Source organism: Lithobates pipiens, unplaced genomic scaffold (assembly GCF_037356315.1).
Source record: "Lithobates pipiens isolate NorthernLeopardFrog02 unplaced genomic scaffold, aLitPip1_a1.2 Scaffold_13, whole genome shotgun sequence".
Classification (NCBI taxonomy): domain Eukaryota; kingdom Metazoa; phylum Chordata; class Amphibia; order Anura; family Ranidae; genus Lithobates; species Lithobates pipiens.
The window spans coordinates 511,193,527-511,211,244 of record NW_027507718.1 but is presented as its reverse complement, the minus strand read 5'-3'; the positions used below and the strand labels follow the sequence as shown (position 1 = coordinate 511,211,244).

The 17,718-nt window shown below is 45.7% G+C and overlaps 1 protein-coding gene across 1 annotated transcript in view; it reads left to right on the top strand.

The window, feature by feature from the left end:
- The window catches only part of ATP6V1B1 (ATPase H+ transporting V1 subunit B1), a 167,627-nt gene that overhangs the window by 97,529 nt on the left and 52,380 nt on the right, over nt 1-17,718 (top strand). The window contains exon 3 of the mRNA XM_077478057.1: nt 10,043-10,141. Within this exon, the coding sequence (XP_077334183.1) occupies nt 10,043-10,141 (99 nt within the window). The remainder of the gene's footprint in view (nt 1-10,042; nt 10,142-17,718) is intronic.

Sequence of the window (17,718 nt, the reverse complement as noted above, 5' to 3'; positions counted from 1 at the left end):
TGATGGGCACTTATGAGGCAGCACTGATGGGCACTGATGAGGAGGCACTAATATGCAGCACTGATGAGCACACTGATATGTAGCACTGATGGGCACTTATGAGGCAGCACTGATGGGCACTGATAGGTGGAACTGATAAGCACTAATAGGCAGCACTAATAGGTGGCACTAATATGCAGCACTGATGGGCACTGATGAGGAAGCCCTAATATGCAGCACTGATGGGTACTTATGAGGCAGCACTGATGGGCACTGATGAGGAGGCACTAATATGCAGCACTGATGGGCATGTATAGGTGGAACTGATGGGCAATGATAGGCAGCACTAATAAGTGGCACTGATATGCAGCACTGATGGGCACTTATGAGGCAGCACTGATGGGCACTAATGAGGAGGCACTAATATGCAGCACTGATGGGCACTGATAGGTGGAACTGATGTGCACTGATAGGTAGCACTGATATGCAGCACTGATGGGCACTGATAGGCATCACTAATGAGGCAGAAAAAATAGATAAAAGTAAAATAAAGGGACAGTGTAAAAATAAAACTTAAATTTTTTTAAAAAATGTAAACGCCCTATCCCTCCTTGCTCACGCGCAGAAGCAAACACATAAGTCACGTAAGTCACGCAGAAATCACATAAATATGTAAATGGTGTTCAAACCGCACATGTGAGGTATCGCCGCAATCGTTATGCCGCGTACACGTGATCGGAATTTCCGACAACCAAATCGTGGATTTTTTTTCCGAACGGATGTTGGTTCAAACTTGTCTTGCATACACACGGTCACACAAATGTTGTCGGAAATTGCGAACGTCAAGAATGCGGTGACGTACAACACGAACGAGAAACCAAGAAAAATTACGTTCAATAGCGAGTGCGGCTTTTCTGCTTGATTCTGATCATGCGTGGAAGATTGTGCGTCGGAATTGTGTACACACGATCGGAATTTCCGACAACGGATTTTGTTGTCTGGACATTTGAGATCCAGCTCTCAAAGATCTGTTGTTGGAAATTCTGACAGCAAATGTCCAATGGAGCCTACACACGGTCGGAATTTCCGACAACAGGCTCACAACAAACATTTGTTGTCAGAAATTCCGATTGTGTGTGCGCGGCATTAGAGTGAGAACAATAATTCTAGCTCAAGACCTCCTCTGTAACTCTGAACAGGTAACCTGTAAAAAGTGTAAAGCGGCGCACATGCATATTTTTAAGTACCATCGTTTGTTGCCATTCCACGAGCGTTCACACGTTTTAGTATGTATTTACTCGGCGTAAAATCATCTTTCAGAATATATATATGGGCTAACTTTACTGTTTTTTTTGTTTAATAAAGTGTATTTTTTTTGGAAAAAAATTGCATTTGAAAGACTGCTGCATAAATACAGTATGACATAAAATATTGCCATTTTATTCTCTAGGGTCTCTACTAAAAAATAATAATAATAATAATATATATATATATATATATATATATATATATATAAATATAAATATATATATATATATATTATATATATATATATATATATATATATATATAAATATAAATATATATATATATATATATATATTTATATATATATTTATTATTATTATTATTTTTTAGTAGAGACCCTAGAGAATAAAATGGCAATATTTTATGTCATACTGTATATATATATATATATATATATATATATATATATATATGTGTGTGTGCATATAATGTTTGGGGGTTTTACGTACATTTTTAACAAAAAATACAAGTTATCTTTACTTATCTTTTACTTATTTACTTATCTTTACTTTTTTTTTTTTGTTTTTTTTTTGTTTATTAAAGTGTATTTTTTGGAAAAAATACAGTGTGACATAAAATATTGCAACGACTGCCATTTTATTCTCTAGGGTCTCTACTAAAAAAAAAAAAATATATATATACAAGTTTTTACTTGTAAACAACAAAAGTCAGAAAAAGGCCTGGTGGGTTAAGTGGTTAAGAGCTGCAGATTTTTTCCGATGGATTTTGGCCCAAACTTGTCTTGCATACACGCGGTCGCACAAAGTTGTCGGAAAATCCAAACGTTCTGAATGCGGTGACGTGAACCAGGTACGTCGGCACTATAAAGAGGCCAGTAGCCAATAGCTTTCGTCTCGTAATTTATTCTGAGAGTGGCACTTTGTTCGTCGGAATTGAATTGAAATTGAAATGATCGGATTTTGTTGTCGGAAAATTTTAGATCCTGCTCTCAAACTTTGTGTGTCGGAAATTCCGACTGAAAAAGTCAGATGGAGCCCACACACGATCGGAATTTCCAACAACACGATCCGATCACACATTTTCCATCGGAAAGTCCGACCGTGTGTACAGGGCATTAGTCCGTAGGGTTCAGTATTGAGTTGGCCCACCCTTTGCAGCTATAACAGCTTCAACTCTTCTGGGAAGGCTGTCCACAAGGTTTAGGAGTGTGTCTATGGGAATGTCTGACCATTCTTCCAGAAGCGCATTTGCGAGGTCAGGCACTGATGTTGGACAAGAAGGCCTGGTTTGCAGTCTCCACTCTAATTCATCCCAAAGGTGTTCTATTGGGTTGAGGTCAGGACTCTGTGCAGGCCAGTCAAGTTCCTCCACCCCAAACTCGCTCATTCATGTCTTTATGGACCTTGCTTTGTGCACTGGTCCAAATCCTTTGGTGGAGGGGGGATTATGGTTTGGGGTTGTTTTTGAGGAGTTGGGTTTGGCCTCTTAGTTCCAGTGAAGGGAACTCTTAAGGCGTCAGCATACCAAGACATTTTGTACAATTTCATGCTCCCAACTTTGTGGGAACAGTTTGGGGATGACCCCTTTGTGTTCCAACATGGTTATGCACAAAGCAAGGATGAGCGAGTTTGGGGTGGAGGAACTTGACTGGCCAGCATAGAGTCCTGACCTCAACCCGATAGAACACCTTTGGGATGAATTAGAGCGGAGACTGCAAGCCAGGCCTGCTTGTTGAACATCAGTACCTGACCTCACAAATGCGCTTCTGGAAGAATGGTCAAACATTCCCATAGACACACTCCTAAACCTTGTGGACGGCCTTCCCAGAAGAGTTGAAGATGTTATAGCTGCAAATGGTGGGCCAACTCAAAGGACTAGCTCTCACCGGGACAAAGGGGCTACAGGTCAGTGACTGATCACAAAGTAAAGCAAGGATGGGGGTGACAACACCCCAACATGAACCTCAAAACCCAGAAATTGAACTTCTGATATGTCTATCTTGACAAGCCCCTTTATATCCCCCCCCTTACGTTACATACTTTGTCCAAGCCTTACACTTCAGTTCAGTTGAGTGTAGGAACCTGTTCACATCATCACGTTGCGGTAACACGCAGCAGATGTTCACAATGCAAGTTAGCGCACCAAGTACAGCGCAGTGTTTTGTGACGCCATTCATTTTCAATGCAGGGACAGGACACACCTGCAGTACAGTGCTTTGCAGCATGCCACAAAGCACAATTTTTGTTGCAATTAAAAAAGTGATTTTTCCGGCAACAGTTATTTGAAATGAATGGGCTGCAGTGATGCAGCGCAAAGCAGCACACGATAAAGCGGAATATAACGCATCAAAGCACTCTAAGTTTATATGGACCCTAAAGGGGTCAGAGGTCCCTTTTCTTTTTTTAAATAGGCCTCAAACTGATATTCTGTTCAGATTGATTCACATATTAACCTCTCATATCCCTATGGCATTGTGGCAGTGAGATCTCCACACCCACAGTGGCTACTATGAACTGCTCTTCTTATGCCACGTACACACGATCGGAATACTCGTTGGGAAAAGCTCTGATGGTTTTCACATCGGAATTCTGACGGAATTCCGCTCAAACTTTCTTGCCTACAGACGGTCACACCAAATTCCGACCACCAAGAACGCGGTGACGTGCAACACGCACGACTGGACTAGGAAAAGGAAGTTCAATACCTAGTAGCCAATAGCTTCCGTCTCATAGTTGAATCTGAGCATGCGTGAGTTTTTATGCGTCGGAATTGCATACACACGATCGGAGTTTCCGATAGAAAGTTTTTCCGTGAGGAAAATTGAGAACATGCTATAGAATTTTTGCTGGCGGGAATTCGGTCAGCTAAATTCCGATGGAGCCTACACACGGTCGCACTTTCCGATGAAAAGCTCTCATCCGTCTTTTGCTGGCCGAAATTCCGATCGTGTGTACGCGGCATTAGGTTTTTGATCTAAGGTACAAGCATGCAGCAGGAGTACTGAGACTTCCCCACACCAGGAGGAGAAATAGTCAACGGTAGTGGTTGGATGGTTTTTGTGACTCTGAAGGAGCTTGCCAATGTAGTATAAAAAAAATAAAAAATCCAGAGAGTAATTTAGCTCACCTGCCCCCATGACTTAATTGTCTTTGGGTGGACTGGCCCTTTAAAATATACAAATATGAAATCCACTAATTCTCGGCATACAACCATTTGTAATAATTCGTAGTGCTTTTGTAGATTTAATGACGATGAAATTGGACTTTAATCCTCTTACACCGTATGTACAGGTGCACTGCTGGCTGTAACAAAAGTCTCCGAATTCAACTCAGCCGGGGCCTAAATCCTATTTTCTCTTGAGCAGACTCTCAACACCATTATATATATATTTATATATACACACACTATAAATATATATATATATATATATATATATATATATATATATATATATATATATATACATACATACATATGTATATATACACACAATATGTAGCTGGGTGCCCCGCCGGATGCATGCATCCAAAAACTACGTACAGCAACCATATCTCAGTCTTTGTCACCAAATGCAGATGAGGAGGAAAAAGTCTACATGGACTGGCTGTGGCTATCCACACCTATGGATGCCACCCACTCCCTCCTGCATAGCCATACGCAAGGACCCTCAGGCCTAAGGCTCCAGAGTTTATACCTCAGGGCAACCAACCAGAAAGTCAAGAAGATCTTCAGACCTTACCGAGTGCTCAAGATTCAAAGATGTCCCAACCACCCCTAGAATCAGATAAATAATCTGCTGGAGAGGGGCCATCAAAGCCAAAAGAGCAAAGACCAAAGACGGCTTTCCGCCCACCCAAAAAAATACTGAATTACTCACTGCCTGAGAGTTTAGAAGAGATTATCGTTTCCACTCAAAGGTCTCAAGTTCTTTCCACTCCAGTGTTGGTGGAAAGCAACCCCAGCTCACTCCCGTTTTAGTAAATCAACCTCTATATGTCAACCGACTCAGTCCCTCCCAAGGGTACCAAAGGTTTTTGGGTGGGGGGGAGTGTGTAGCCGGGTGCCCTGCCAGATGCATGTTGCTGTCTGTCATTCCCAGCCACCGTGCAGCCAACAGGAGGAGCAGGATGAGCACTTCTGTGCCCATTCTCCTACTTTCTTCACACCCTGCCGGGTGTGTGGGAAGAGGGAGGTCCAACTAAGGAGTGAAAAATCCCCTGCTCGCTCCTCCTCACCCTCCCTCTTGGCGGCAGTAACATGGAACTCTAGGAGTTGTACTTTGTGGGCACTCTCTGCTGCATCAGGGAAAGGGGCTGCAGACCACATTACTCAGAGAACCCTGCATGAGAGGAGGACTGAGGACTGGGGACTTTTCCCCAGGCAAATGGAAGGGAACAGTACACAGTGAAAGAAGAAAAAGACCTGTTGCAGCGCCCTGCATCCACATCAGAGAGAAACAGAAACTGAGCAGCTGGAAAGCCCTTTGCTTTGCTGAGGGACCAATCCACTACTAGAATACCATCATGCTGTGCAAAGGACGAAAGTAGCTCCAGGCAACCAATAGTGAATGACCATCCAACCAGAGAGACCACTGTGTCACTGGGTCTGGTGGAGACTGAGCCCTTAGGAACTGACTACACGGCTGTCTTGTAGCTCTATTACTGCCTGCTGGCCTAATTCTGACTGTTCTCCGGCACGCCAATGGTACCATTAGGCCCCAACATTAGCAGGCTAAAGATTAAGGACTAAAGACTACCCATTATAGTTGTCACGCAGTGACCCTAGACCAGTGATGGCGAACCTTGGCACCCCAGATGTTTTGGAACTACATTTCCCATGATGCTAATGAACTCTGCATTGTAGTTGAGCATCATGGGAAATGTAGTTCCAAAACATCTGGGGTGCCAAGGTTCGCCATCACTGCCCTAGACCATCACTTAGTTTAGAGGTACTTCTCAGGAGACGTTGCATAGGGCTTAGCCATTCTTTTAGAGTGCAGTCTAACACAGATACAGCACTTTTATTGACCTTGTAATTAACGTCTTTATGCAGGGGCGTAACTAGAAATCACAGGGCCCCATAGCAAAATGTTGTATGGGCCCCCCCCCCCCTCACCCAGGGGCGGATCCAGAGTCTAGTCTCGGGAGGGGCACTGATAAAAAATACTTTTTTGGGGGGGCAATTTATTGGGGCAATGGCTGATGTTGGCGCTTCAATTATCACGGCACCATTTGTGTTATGGTGTAAGGATGATTGAAACACATTATTTCTATTATTACATTGTTATAGTTCAACTCACCATAATGCAGAATCAGTGGAAGCCCCGAGTGTGTCACCTGCCACCAGGTGCAGATTGTCCACTTGCCACGTCACCTGCCACCCGTTGCGGATTGTCTGTTTGCCACGTCACCTGCCACACGTTGTGGATTGTCCACTTGCCACGTCACCTGCCACCCATTGTGGATTGTCCATTTGCCACGTCACCTGCCACACATTGCGGATTGTCCACTTGCCACGTCACCTGTCACCCATTGTGGATTGTCCATTTGCCACGTCACCTGCCACACATTGCGGATTGTCCACTTGCCACGTCACCTGCCACAAGTTGCGGATTGTCCACTTGCCACATCACCTGCCACCCATTGTGGATTGTCCACTTGCCACGTCACCTGCCACAAGTTGCGGATTGTCCACTTGCCACGTCACCTGCCACCCATTGCGTATTGTCCACTTGCCACGTCACCTGCCACAAGTTGCGGATTGTCCACTTGCCACGTCACCTGCCACCCATTGCGTATTGTTCACTTGCCACGTCACCTGCCACCTGTTGCGGATTGTCCATTTGCCACGTCACCTGCCACAAGTTGCAGATTGTCCACTTGCCACGTCACCTGCCACCCATTGCAGATTGTCCACTTGCCACATCACCTACCACAAGTTGTGGATTGTCACTTTCCTTTTAAGGTGGGGAATGGGATTGTCACGTCTGAGTCAGGCAGCAGAGAGATTCAGGCAGCAGAGAGATGATGTAATCTCTCTGCTGCCAGCACAGTGAGTGAGGGTGGAGCTGGCAGAGAGATTCAGGCAGCAGAGAGATGATGTAATCTCTCTGCTGCCAGCACAGTGAGTGAGGGTGGAGCTGGCAGTTCGCAGGGCGGGCTCTCTGCCCCGCCACTCGCTGATTGGCCACCCACCAAGCCTCCCCGCTGGCAGCTTCCCCGCCACGCCCCCCCCCCGCCGCCGCTGCCGAGTGACCCGGCTGCGTCCGCTCGTACAGTCAGTGTGACTGTACGAGAGCTGAACGGATAGGCAGCTCGGCGGCTTACCCGCCGCCCGCTCACCGGGCCCTTCTCAGCTGCGGGCCCCATAGCGACCGCACGGGTCGCTATGGTGGTAGTTCCGCCACTGTCTTTATGTATTGTTTATTGCTGAATTTGCTGATTCATGTGTTGACTCCAGTTTAGTAGTACAGAACCCTACTCTAAGTTATTTTGGCATAAGTGCTGCACTGTCAAGTAGACTTCGAATCTACCTTCTGTGTGCTCATTTATGCACACGATCTGACTTTTTAGGCACCAAACACGAACATAGTGACATTTCAACGTACTGACGACACTTCAAAAGAGGACGTTCAATTACTCCAGCACCACCTTTGGTCAACCTCTGTATTGTTGTCTGATCTTTTGCATTGGTTCTGAGCATGCCTGTGTGTACTTTGTACAAAAGTCAGATGGTTTTGTGTGCGCACGATCGGACTTTGCTCCATCGGACTTATGTTTTCAAAAAGTTTGTCCATTTACACAGCCAACAAAAGTCAGATGAAAACCGAAAAAGTTTGTCCGATGAAGTGTACACACGGTCGGATGTTGCCTCCAAACAACTAGTTTGTATGTTTGTTGTCAAAAAGTCTGATTGTGTGTACGGACCTTCACTTGTACCAATATATTGAGTTAATTTACAACTAAAGGGTCTTGTGTATATTTGTTGGTAGCAATTCACAGCAATGTTAAAGTTATCTATACTCGTGTCCTTATATCTACTTGCTGTGACTTTCATTCAACCAGGTGTGTCAGAGGGGCTGAGGTTGTTCTTGGAGTTTGAGGTGCAGAACAGAGAACTCCAAAATTACCAAGTGGCTAGCATTTTATATGAATATATGTACTGTATATATATATATATATATATATATATATAGACAAAGAGTTGGGGGGGGGCACACCCTAAACCTGAATATCTAAAGTTGGTGCTTCTTTCTTTTTTATGAATAGTGTAGGACCCACTGAAAATGGGGTAGTTTGGCACGGTGGTGGGCTTAAGCATGATATGGCCATATTATGTGATTAAAGCCCCATATTAACATGTTAACATATTAACTAGTTACTCCTTTTGCATTTTTGTTTGTGTGCGCTATTATCTGTGGTTTTATTTAAATATATATACATACATACAGTATACATGCACACACAAAGGGGATCCCCAGCACATTTATGAGCTAGCCAGCCAAGTTTGTAGATACCCGACCTTCTCATCTATATGCACTTTTTGAATATCTAATTTCAAAACCACGGGAATAAACAGGAAGTTGGCTCTGTAACCACCTCCACTCTTGGGAAGGCACTCCACAAGATTTTGGAGGGTGTCTGTGGGAATTGGGGCCCTTTCAGCCAAAAGAACATTAGTGGAGTCAGGAAGTGATGTTGCATGGAAAGACCTGGCTCACAATCAGGTCTTCAGTAGGGTTCAGGCCAGGGCTCTGCGAAGGCCACTCAAGTTCCTCCACACCAAACTCATCAAACCATATGTCTATGGAGCTGGCTTTGTGTTGGCTGTGTAGTGTATGCATACATAGAGATAGAATATCGAACCTACTTATTCTTCCCATAATACCCCCCACTATCTCCCCTGGTAGAAGTGTTGGAGAGACATAGAGTATTGGTGTTGCCTGTCCTGTAAAATGGCTACTTCCAGTGCTCCTAGCAGGCTTCTGCAGCAAGCATGTGTAAGTTGGAGCTTCTGGGTTTTTAACACATTAAGCACATGCAAACATTAGGATACTGCAGACCCCTCATGGGGACAAATCAAGTCACTGGTGGAGATTGTACAAAGGTTGAACAAGTGGTATGATGGCGCCCAGAGGTGTGTCTCTATTCTGCACTCCTGTGGTTGTTTCATGGTTAATGTTTACTAGTAATACAGCATGTTTTACCCTTTCAATGTTCCTTTGATTATGATTGTTCATGATGTGTCCTTTGTGGAAATGGTAAAGCTGGCTACATACAGTATATTACTATTTGATTCTACAATCTCTTTTAGGTCTCCCAGCAATGGTTGTATAAACCTTAAAGCTGACCATATGTACTACACTATTTTAGGGCTATAACACTCAAAAACACATCAGGTTGAAGAAATTGCCACAACAAAATTTAAAGTATTAATCCACCAGACACTGGAATAGGTTCTTATATCTGACGGTGGAAGTTATACACTTGAGTTCCTAGCTACACCGACTAACTGCAGTTGGTGCTCTCACTTTTTCTGTTAGATATCTCACTTAATTATGGGCATTTTCAGAGAATACTACTGAAAAAATTAGACTCCCCCTGTGTGAGAAGGGGGCACGGCTTGAACTTCCTGGCAGTTACAGGAAGCCAAGGGGTGGTTTGGTCCACCAAACCCTGCTAATGTAAAACAGTTTTGGGTGGACTGACCGTTTAATTAGGATCAGGGCTTTCTGCATGTAGTGAAGAGTTTTGTATTTACTCCACTGATTATTTCTCTTCTTACTGTTATGCAGTTTGCTCAGTATGCTGAAATTGTGAACTTCACCCTACCAGATGGCACGGTCCGAAGTGGACAAGTTCTGGAGGTCGTTGGTTCCAAGGCTATAGTCCAGGTAACTTCTCTATTATTTGTCTACATCAAGTTCATCCATCCTTTCTAATTCCACCTTCTGCCTTCTGTATCTTAGCTCACCTTTGATCACCTTAGCTCACCATCTCCACAAGCCCCAATATTTTGTTACTCCATCCCTACTAGTTCCACCTTCAACTCTGCCCCATCATCACAAATCGCTCTTTACCACTGATACATCTCCACAAGCACAGCTAATTCCCAGTTGTTTCTGCCCTAGCCAGGCCTCCTCATCAATCAATCTTCACTAACCACATGACCACCCTAAAGTGCCAAACATGTAATTTTAACACTCCTACATTGTCCCTAACCACGCATCTTTCTTTCTTATTATTTTCTAGCTATAATTCATTCATGATCCACCTTCTCTAAGTACACCAACCTATTCCAGTTACAGCTCACTCTTTAGCTATATGAGCCCCTAGCTCCTTGTTTTCCCTCTATTAATACATTCTATTTGCTAGTTCCTTCTATCCCTTGCTTTATCTCCTCAAACCCCATTGTGATCCATCTTCACTCCCCCAATCTCCTTTCTGATCCATCTCCCTTAGGCTCAATATCCTCCTGCTCAATCATTTCCAGCCCAACTGGAATCCATCTTCAGTGACCCCCACCTCACTGAAACATTTCCACTGGACCTTTTTTGTTCCTGTTCTATCATCGCTAGCCACCTCTTCTCCTCCCTGCCAAATTTCTTCCCAAATTTCTTCCCTGTTCCATCATACCTATCCAGACTGGCTACTTTTTTTCTCTCCACTGTTCCTACCACCTCTTCGCTATATTACCTCTCCACGCTCCATGACCACTGGCACTATGTCCTCCCTGCTGCATCTGCTTTATTATTTATTATTTATTCTGCTCTATCTCCCCTGACCAAGCTCCTCTTTTCTTCATCTCCTTTGTGACTGTCTATCCTTGCTTCAACATTTCTGGCCCCAAAACCATTCATGCTCCACCTTTGCTGGTCCTATGCCTTCCTTGCTTTATCTTCTCACTTCTCCATCTCCTCTTCTACTCTGGCCAAGCTTCTCTGTGCTCCATGTCCTCTGGTCCTATCTTAGGTTCTAACTCATCCCCTTCTTTTTTCCATATTTCATACTTTGGCTCAGCTTGATCAATCTCCTTTTGTCATATGCCTTCTCTGCTCTCTCTCTCCACCCGTTATAGTTCATTCCTGCTTTATCTACTCTGGCGGTGGATCTTCTCTGCTACATTCCCTCTGGTCCTAGCTCTTTCCTGTTCCATCTCCTCTGGTCCTGGCTCTTCTATACTCCACTTTCTCTGGTCATAGCTCATTCCCGCTCTATATATTCTGCTCCTGGCTCTTCCCTGCTCCATCACCCCTGGTCCTGGCTCATCTCTTTTTAATTTTCTCTGTCTTCCTTCTGCTTCATCCCATCTAGTTCTATCTCCTCACTGGTCCATCTCTCTATATCCTACCCTCTCTCTGGTTCATCTTTTCTGGCTCTAGTTCCTCCCTGCTCCATGTCCTCTGGTCTTTTCTCCTCCCTGCTTCATTTTCTTAGGTTCTAGCTCCTCCCCTTCCTTCATCCCCTTTTCATGTCCCGTTGTCCTATCGCCATGCTCCATGTTCTTTACCTCAGCTTGGTCAATCTCCTTTTGTCATAAGCACCCTCTTCTCCATCTCCTCTGATCTTAGCTCCTTCCTGGCCCATCTCCCTTGGTCCTGGCTCCTCTTTGTTCCATCATCTTTAGTCATAGCTTCTTCCTGCTTCCTCACCTCTGGTCCTGGCTCCTTTCTGCTCCATCTCCTCTGATCTTAGCTCCTTCCTGGCCCATCTCCCTTGGTCCTGGCTCCTCTTTGTTCCATCATCTTTAGTCCTAGCTTCTTCCTGCTTCCTCACCTCTGGTCCTGGCTCCTTTCTGCTCCATCTCCTCTGATCTTAGCTCCTTCCTGGCCCATCTCCCTTGGTCCTGGCTCCTCTTTGTTCCATCATCTTTAGTCCTAGCTTCTTCCTGCTTCCTCACCTCTGGTCCTGGCTCCTTTCTGCTCCATCTCCTCTGGTCCTGGCTCTTCTATGCTCCATTTCCTCTGATCCTGTCTCTTCTATGCTCCATCTCCTCTGGTCCTGGCTCCTCCGTGCTCCATCTTCTCTGGTCCTGATTCCTCTCTGCTCCATCTCCTCTGGTCCTGGATCCTCTATGCTCCATTTCCTCTGGTCCTGGCTTTTCTATTATCCATCTCCTCTGGTCTTGAGTTCTCTTTGCTCCATCTTTTCTTGTTCTGGGTCTTCTCTGCTCCATCTCCTCTGGTCCTGGCTCTTCTATGCTCCATCTCCTTTGGCCCTTGCTCTTCTACGTACCACCTCCTATTGTCCTGGCTCTTCTATGCTCCATCTTCTCTGGTCCTGGCTACTCTATGTTCCATCTCCTCTGGTCTTAGCTTTTGTCTGCTCCATTTTCTCTGGTCCTGGCTCTTGTATGCTCCATCTCCTCTGGTCCTGGCTTCTCTCTGCTCCATCTCCTCTCATCCTGGCTCCTCTCTACTCCACCTCCTCTGGTCCTGGTCTCTGGCTTCTTACTGCTTCATCTCATCTAGTTCTAGCTACTCACTGGTCCATCTTTCTAGATCCTACCACTTCCTTGGCTTATCTTCTCTGGCCCTAGTTCCTTCCTGCCCCATGTCCTCTGTCCCCAACCAGCTGCCCCCCCCCCCACTTGCACTATCTCCTTGACATTTTCCCACTGTGTACACATGCTTAGCTAAAGAGGGACTAGCTGTCACAGGCTGTGTGATAATAATAAGAAAAGGTTCAGCTTCTCCTAATATAACTGTTAACAATAGATGAAGCCTTGCAGGAGAGCAATATAGAGTATAATATACATGTTTCTGTTTTGCCCAGACTAACCCTACTGTCTTCAAATAGAAAGACCTATAGAGTAACAAATATCCATGCTGGGACATGTAGTCCCACATAAGCAGTTTTCCCACTCTCTGGCTCTCGCCTGTGTTAGGAAGCTCGCACTGCTGACCTGTGTGCAACCTCTCTTGGCAACCTGCCAAAGCTTCCCTCACTTAATCCCAGCGAGACCTCTGCACAGCCCCTCTAATCCCATTAGAGAGTCAGCCTCGGTGCCGAGCGAGCAGGAGCAGCTTAGAATCAGTCACACACTGAAAAACAGAACATTCCTCGCTCAGCCCGGGCACACGAATCTCATTAAAGCTGCGATTTACAGGTTATTTCAGAAAACAGTGTCATCTATCGGAGCTATTACATTTTTTAAAGTTATTCCCAAACAATATTCTACTATGGTCACTGTCTCCGTAAAGAGGACCTGTCTCTCAACCGCACCACTGGCAGTCTTATTGGTGCTCAGGGCCACCATTAGGAATCATGGGGCCCTGTACAGCCTACTTGACATGCCCCCCCCCCTCCCCCCACCACATCACTTGACTACACCTTGTAGTCATAGATAAAACATCCTACCCCAGAGAGGGAGAGAAGCAAGTGAAGACCGCGTGGTCTTCATGCCGCCGTCACACCACACTATACGCTGGTAGGTGCGGCGATAAAACTGGTATTGAAGCAAAACAGCGACAGTGCACGACAGCCCAGAGGGACACCTGCCCAACCGGGTACACTGCCAAATTCCAACGATGTGAAGAGGACAGGTATCAGCCGTGTTGACATCTGTTAAGAGAGCGGAATGCGGCCTGGACATCCAGTGCCCAAACGGGTAGATCTCGACCCTATACTTTCCCTCCTCATCAGGAACATTTTCCTACTGCTAGTACTGTCCCTAACAGGTGGTGTACCTGTCCCTACCCTACTAACGCGCAAAAAGTGTGCCAAGCCCTGTAGCCATGGGCCTTTAAGTAGCCTCTGCCAGACCCAAGATGGCTGCTGGAGTCACATGGGTCATCAGCATCCAATCGGTTGCTTCCCCAGTGACCCAGGAAACCATAGAAGAATTGTGTTCCCATTGACTTCCTCTCCAGCTGTGGTGCTGATGCGAAAGAGAGCCACCTGCAGTGGAGAAGGTAGACTACACCTGCCTACACGCTACATCACAAGAGGTCTGCACATATTACATATACTTAATTCCTTGTCACTGGATGAATGCATATATGTAGACTCTTGGCAGGTAGGTTTTAACGGCGAGCGGCCGCATATACACTATATTATCAAAAGTATTGGGACACCTGCCTTTACCACACATAAACTTTAATGGCATCCCAGTCTTAGTCGTAGGGTTCAATATTGAGTTGGCCCACCCTTTGCAGCTATAAGAGCTTCAACTCTTCTGGGAAGGCTGTCCACAAGGTTTAGGAGTGTGTCATTGTGGATGTTTGACCATTCTTCCAGAAGAGCATTTGTGAGGTCAGGCACTAATGTTGAATGAGAAGGCCTCTAGTTCCACTCTAATTCATCCCAAAGATGTTCTATCGGGTTGAGGTCAAGACTCTGTGCAGGACAGTCAAGTTCCTCCACCCCAAACTTGCTCATCCATGTCTTTATGGACCTTGTTTTGTGCATTGGTCAAGAAAAACGGTTCACAAACACTATATTGACAGAAGTATTGGGACGCCTGCCTTTACACGCACATGAACTTTAATGGCATCCCAGTCTTAGTCTGTAGGGTTCAATACTGAGTTGGCCCACCCTCTGTAGCTATAACAATTTCACATCATCACAAGGTTTAGGAGTGTGTCTATGGGAATATTTGACCATTCTTACAGAAGACCATTTGTGAGGTCAGTGACTGATGTTGTACAAAAAAGCCTGTCTCACAGTCTCCACTCTAATTCATCCTGATGGTGTTCTGTTGGGTTGAGGTCAGGACTCTGTGTAGGCCAGTCAAGTTCCTCCACCCCAAACTCACTCATCCATGTCTTTATGGACCTTGCTTTGTGCACTGGTCCAAATCATTTGGTGGAGGGGGGATTATGGTGTGAGGTTTTTTTTTTGAGGGGTTGGGCTTGACCCCTTAGTTCCAGTGAAGGGAACTCTTAAGGCGTCAGCATACCAAGACATTTTGGACAATTTCATGCTCCCAACTTTGTGAGAACAGTTTGGGGTTGGCCCCTTCGTGTTCCAACATGACTGCGCACCAGTGCAAAATAAAGATAAGGATGGGCGAGTTTGGGGTGGAGGAACTTGACTGGCCCCTGCACAGAGTCCTGACCTCAACCTGATAGAACACCTTTGGGATGAATTAGAGTGGAATTAGAGGCCTTCTCATTCAACATTAGTGCCTGACCTCACAAATGAACTTCTGGAAGAATGGTCAAACATCCACAATGACACACTCCTAAACCTCGTGGACGGCCTTCTCAGAAGAGTTGGAGCTGTTATAGCTGCAAAGGGTGGGCCAACTCAATATTGAACCCTACGGACTAAGACTGGGATGCCATTAAAGTTCATGTGCGTGTAAAGGCAGGTGTCACAATACTTTTGGTAATAGAGTGTATTTATAATGGGACAGAACATTTAGATTTAGTTGTGTGTGGTGCTCTTTAACCACTTTCCACATCCTAATACTTTTGACAATATAGTCTACATGGCCTTGAGTTTATAACTTACCGTGCTAAGAGCATTCCCATCATGGTAGCTGGCAGGGATCAGAAAGCTACCAATATATACTTGCGATTGGGAACTTTGCAATCATGTGACCGCTGTGACAGCCAACCACAGTGGTCACATGACCCAAATGCCCGCCTCCTGGGTTTCAGAACCCTTAAAGGGCCAGGAGGTGGTTGGCTGGAAGTGGTCAAATTCAGATAAGTTAGAGGCAGTACTCCAGTACTGGACCCAAGCCCCTATTGGGTCAGCAAAGGGGTCCCGGGCCTGATACCCGCAGCCTTGTTGGCATGTGGAACAGGTTTATGAGAAACTTATAACTTATCAGTTGAGTCCCAGGCAGACTGAAGGGGTTGATTTACTAAAACTGGAGAGAGCAAAATCTGGTGCAGCTGTGCATGGTAGCCAATCAGCTTCTAACATCAGCTTGTTCAATTAAGCTTTGACAATAAAACCTGGCAGCTGATTGGCTACCATGCACAGCTGCACCAGATTTTGCTCTCTCCAGTTTTAGTAAATCAACCCTTGAATGTTGCGTCATCTCAGAGGATAGGTCATCTGGAAACTTAGCAAAGGGATGGCGGGAACACCTCATAATGGGCACAGCAGGTGTACAGACCTCAGAACTCAGTATAGGGATGGTGGAAACCTTCACAATGGACATAGATAATGTAGAGACCTGGGAACTCAGCTCAGGAATAGCGGGAACCCCTCATAATGGGCACAGCAGGTGTACAGACCTCAGAACTCAGTATAGGGATGGTGGAAACCTTCACAATGGACATAGATAATGTAGAGACCTGGGAACTCAGCTCAGGAATAGCGGGAACCCCTCATAATGGGCACAGCAGGTGTACAGACCTCAGAACTCAGTATAGGGATGGTGGAAACCTTCACAATGGACATAGATAATGTAGAGACCTGGGAACTCAGCTCAGGAATAGCGGGAACCCCTCATAATGTGCTCTGCAGGTGTACAGACCTCAGAACTCAGTATAAGGATGGTGGGAACCTCCTCGTTATAGGCACAGCATGTGTACAGAAATGGAAATCCAGCAAAGGGGTGGTGGGAACACCTCATAATGGGCACAGCAGGTGTACAGACCTCAGAACTCAGTTTATGGATGGTGGGAACCTTCACAATGGACATAGACAATGTACAGACCTGGGAACTCCGCTCAGAAATGGTGGGAACCCCTCATAATGTGCTCTGCAGGTGTTTAGACCTCAGAACTCAGTATAAGGATGGTGGGAACTTCCTCGTTATAGGCACAGCATGTGTACAGAACTGGAAACTTAGTAAAGGGATGGTGGGAACCTCCTCATAGTGGGCACAGCAGGTGTACAGACCTCAGAACTCAGTATAGGGATGGTGGAAACCTTCACAATGGACATAGATAATGTACAGACCTGGGAACTCCACTCAGGAATGGCGGGAACCCCTCATAATGTGCTCTGCAGGTGTACAGACCTCAGAACTCAGTATAAGGATGGTGGGAACCTCCTCATAGTGGGCACAGCAGGTATACAGACCTCAGAACTCAGTATAGGGATGGTGGGAACCTTCACAATGGACATAGACAATGTACAGACCTGGGAACTCAGCTCAGGAATGGTGGGAACCCCTCATAATGTGCTCAGCAGGTGTACAGACCTCAGAACTCAGTATAAGGATGGTGGGAACCTCCTCGTTATAGGCACAGCATGTGTACAGAACTGGAAACTTAGTAAAGGGATGGTGGGAACCCCTCATAATGGGCACAGCCGGCACACAGACCCAGGAAATAGTTCAACACTCCAAGAACCAGCAAGAAAGGAAATCTCACTTTTGGGTGGACTGAGGCTCCAGCGATCGGGGGAGGGGGGGAGGTACCAGCCTAACAATAAAGGGTTAAATTATCCAAGGCACACAGGAAGGGCCCTCTAATCCCAGCATTAACCCTTTCACTGCCACCCCTGGCCCCCCCAATCACTTTTAAAAGCCTCCCGACAGCCTCGAGGTCCGGTGTATGAATGA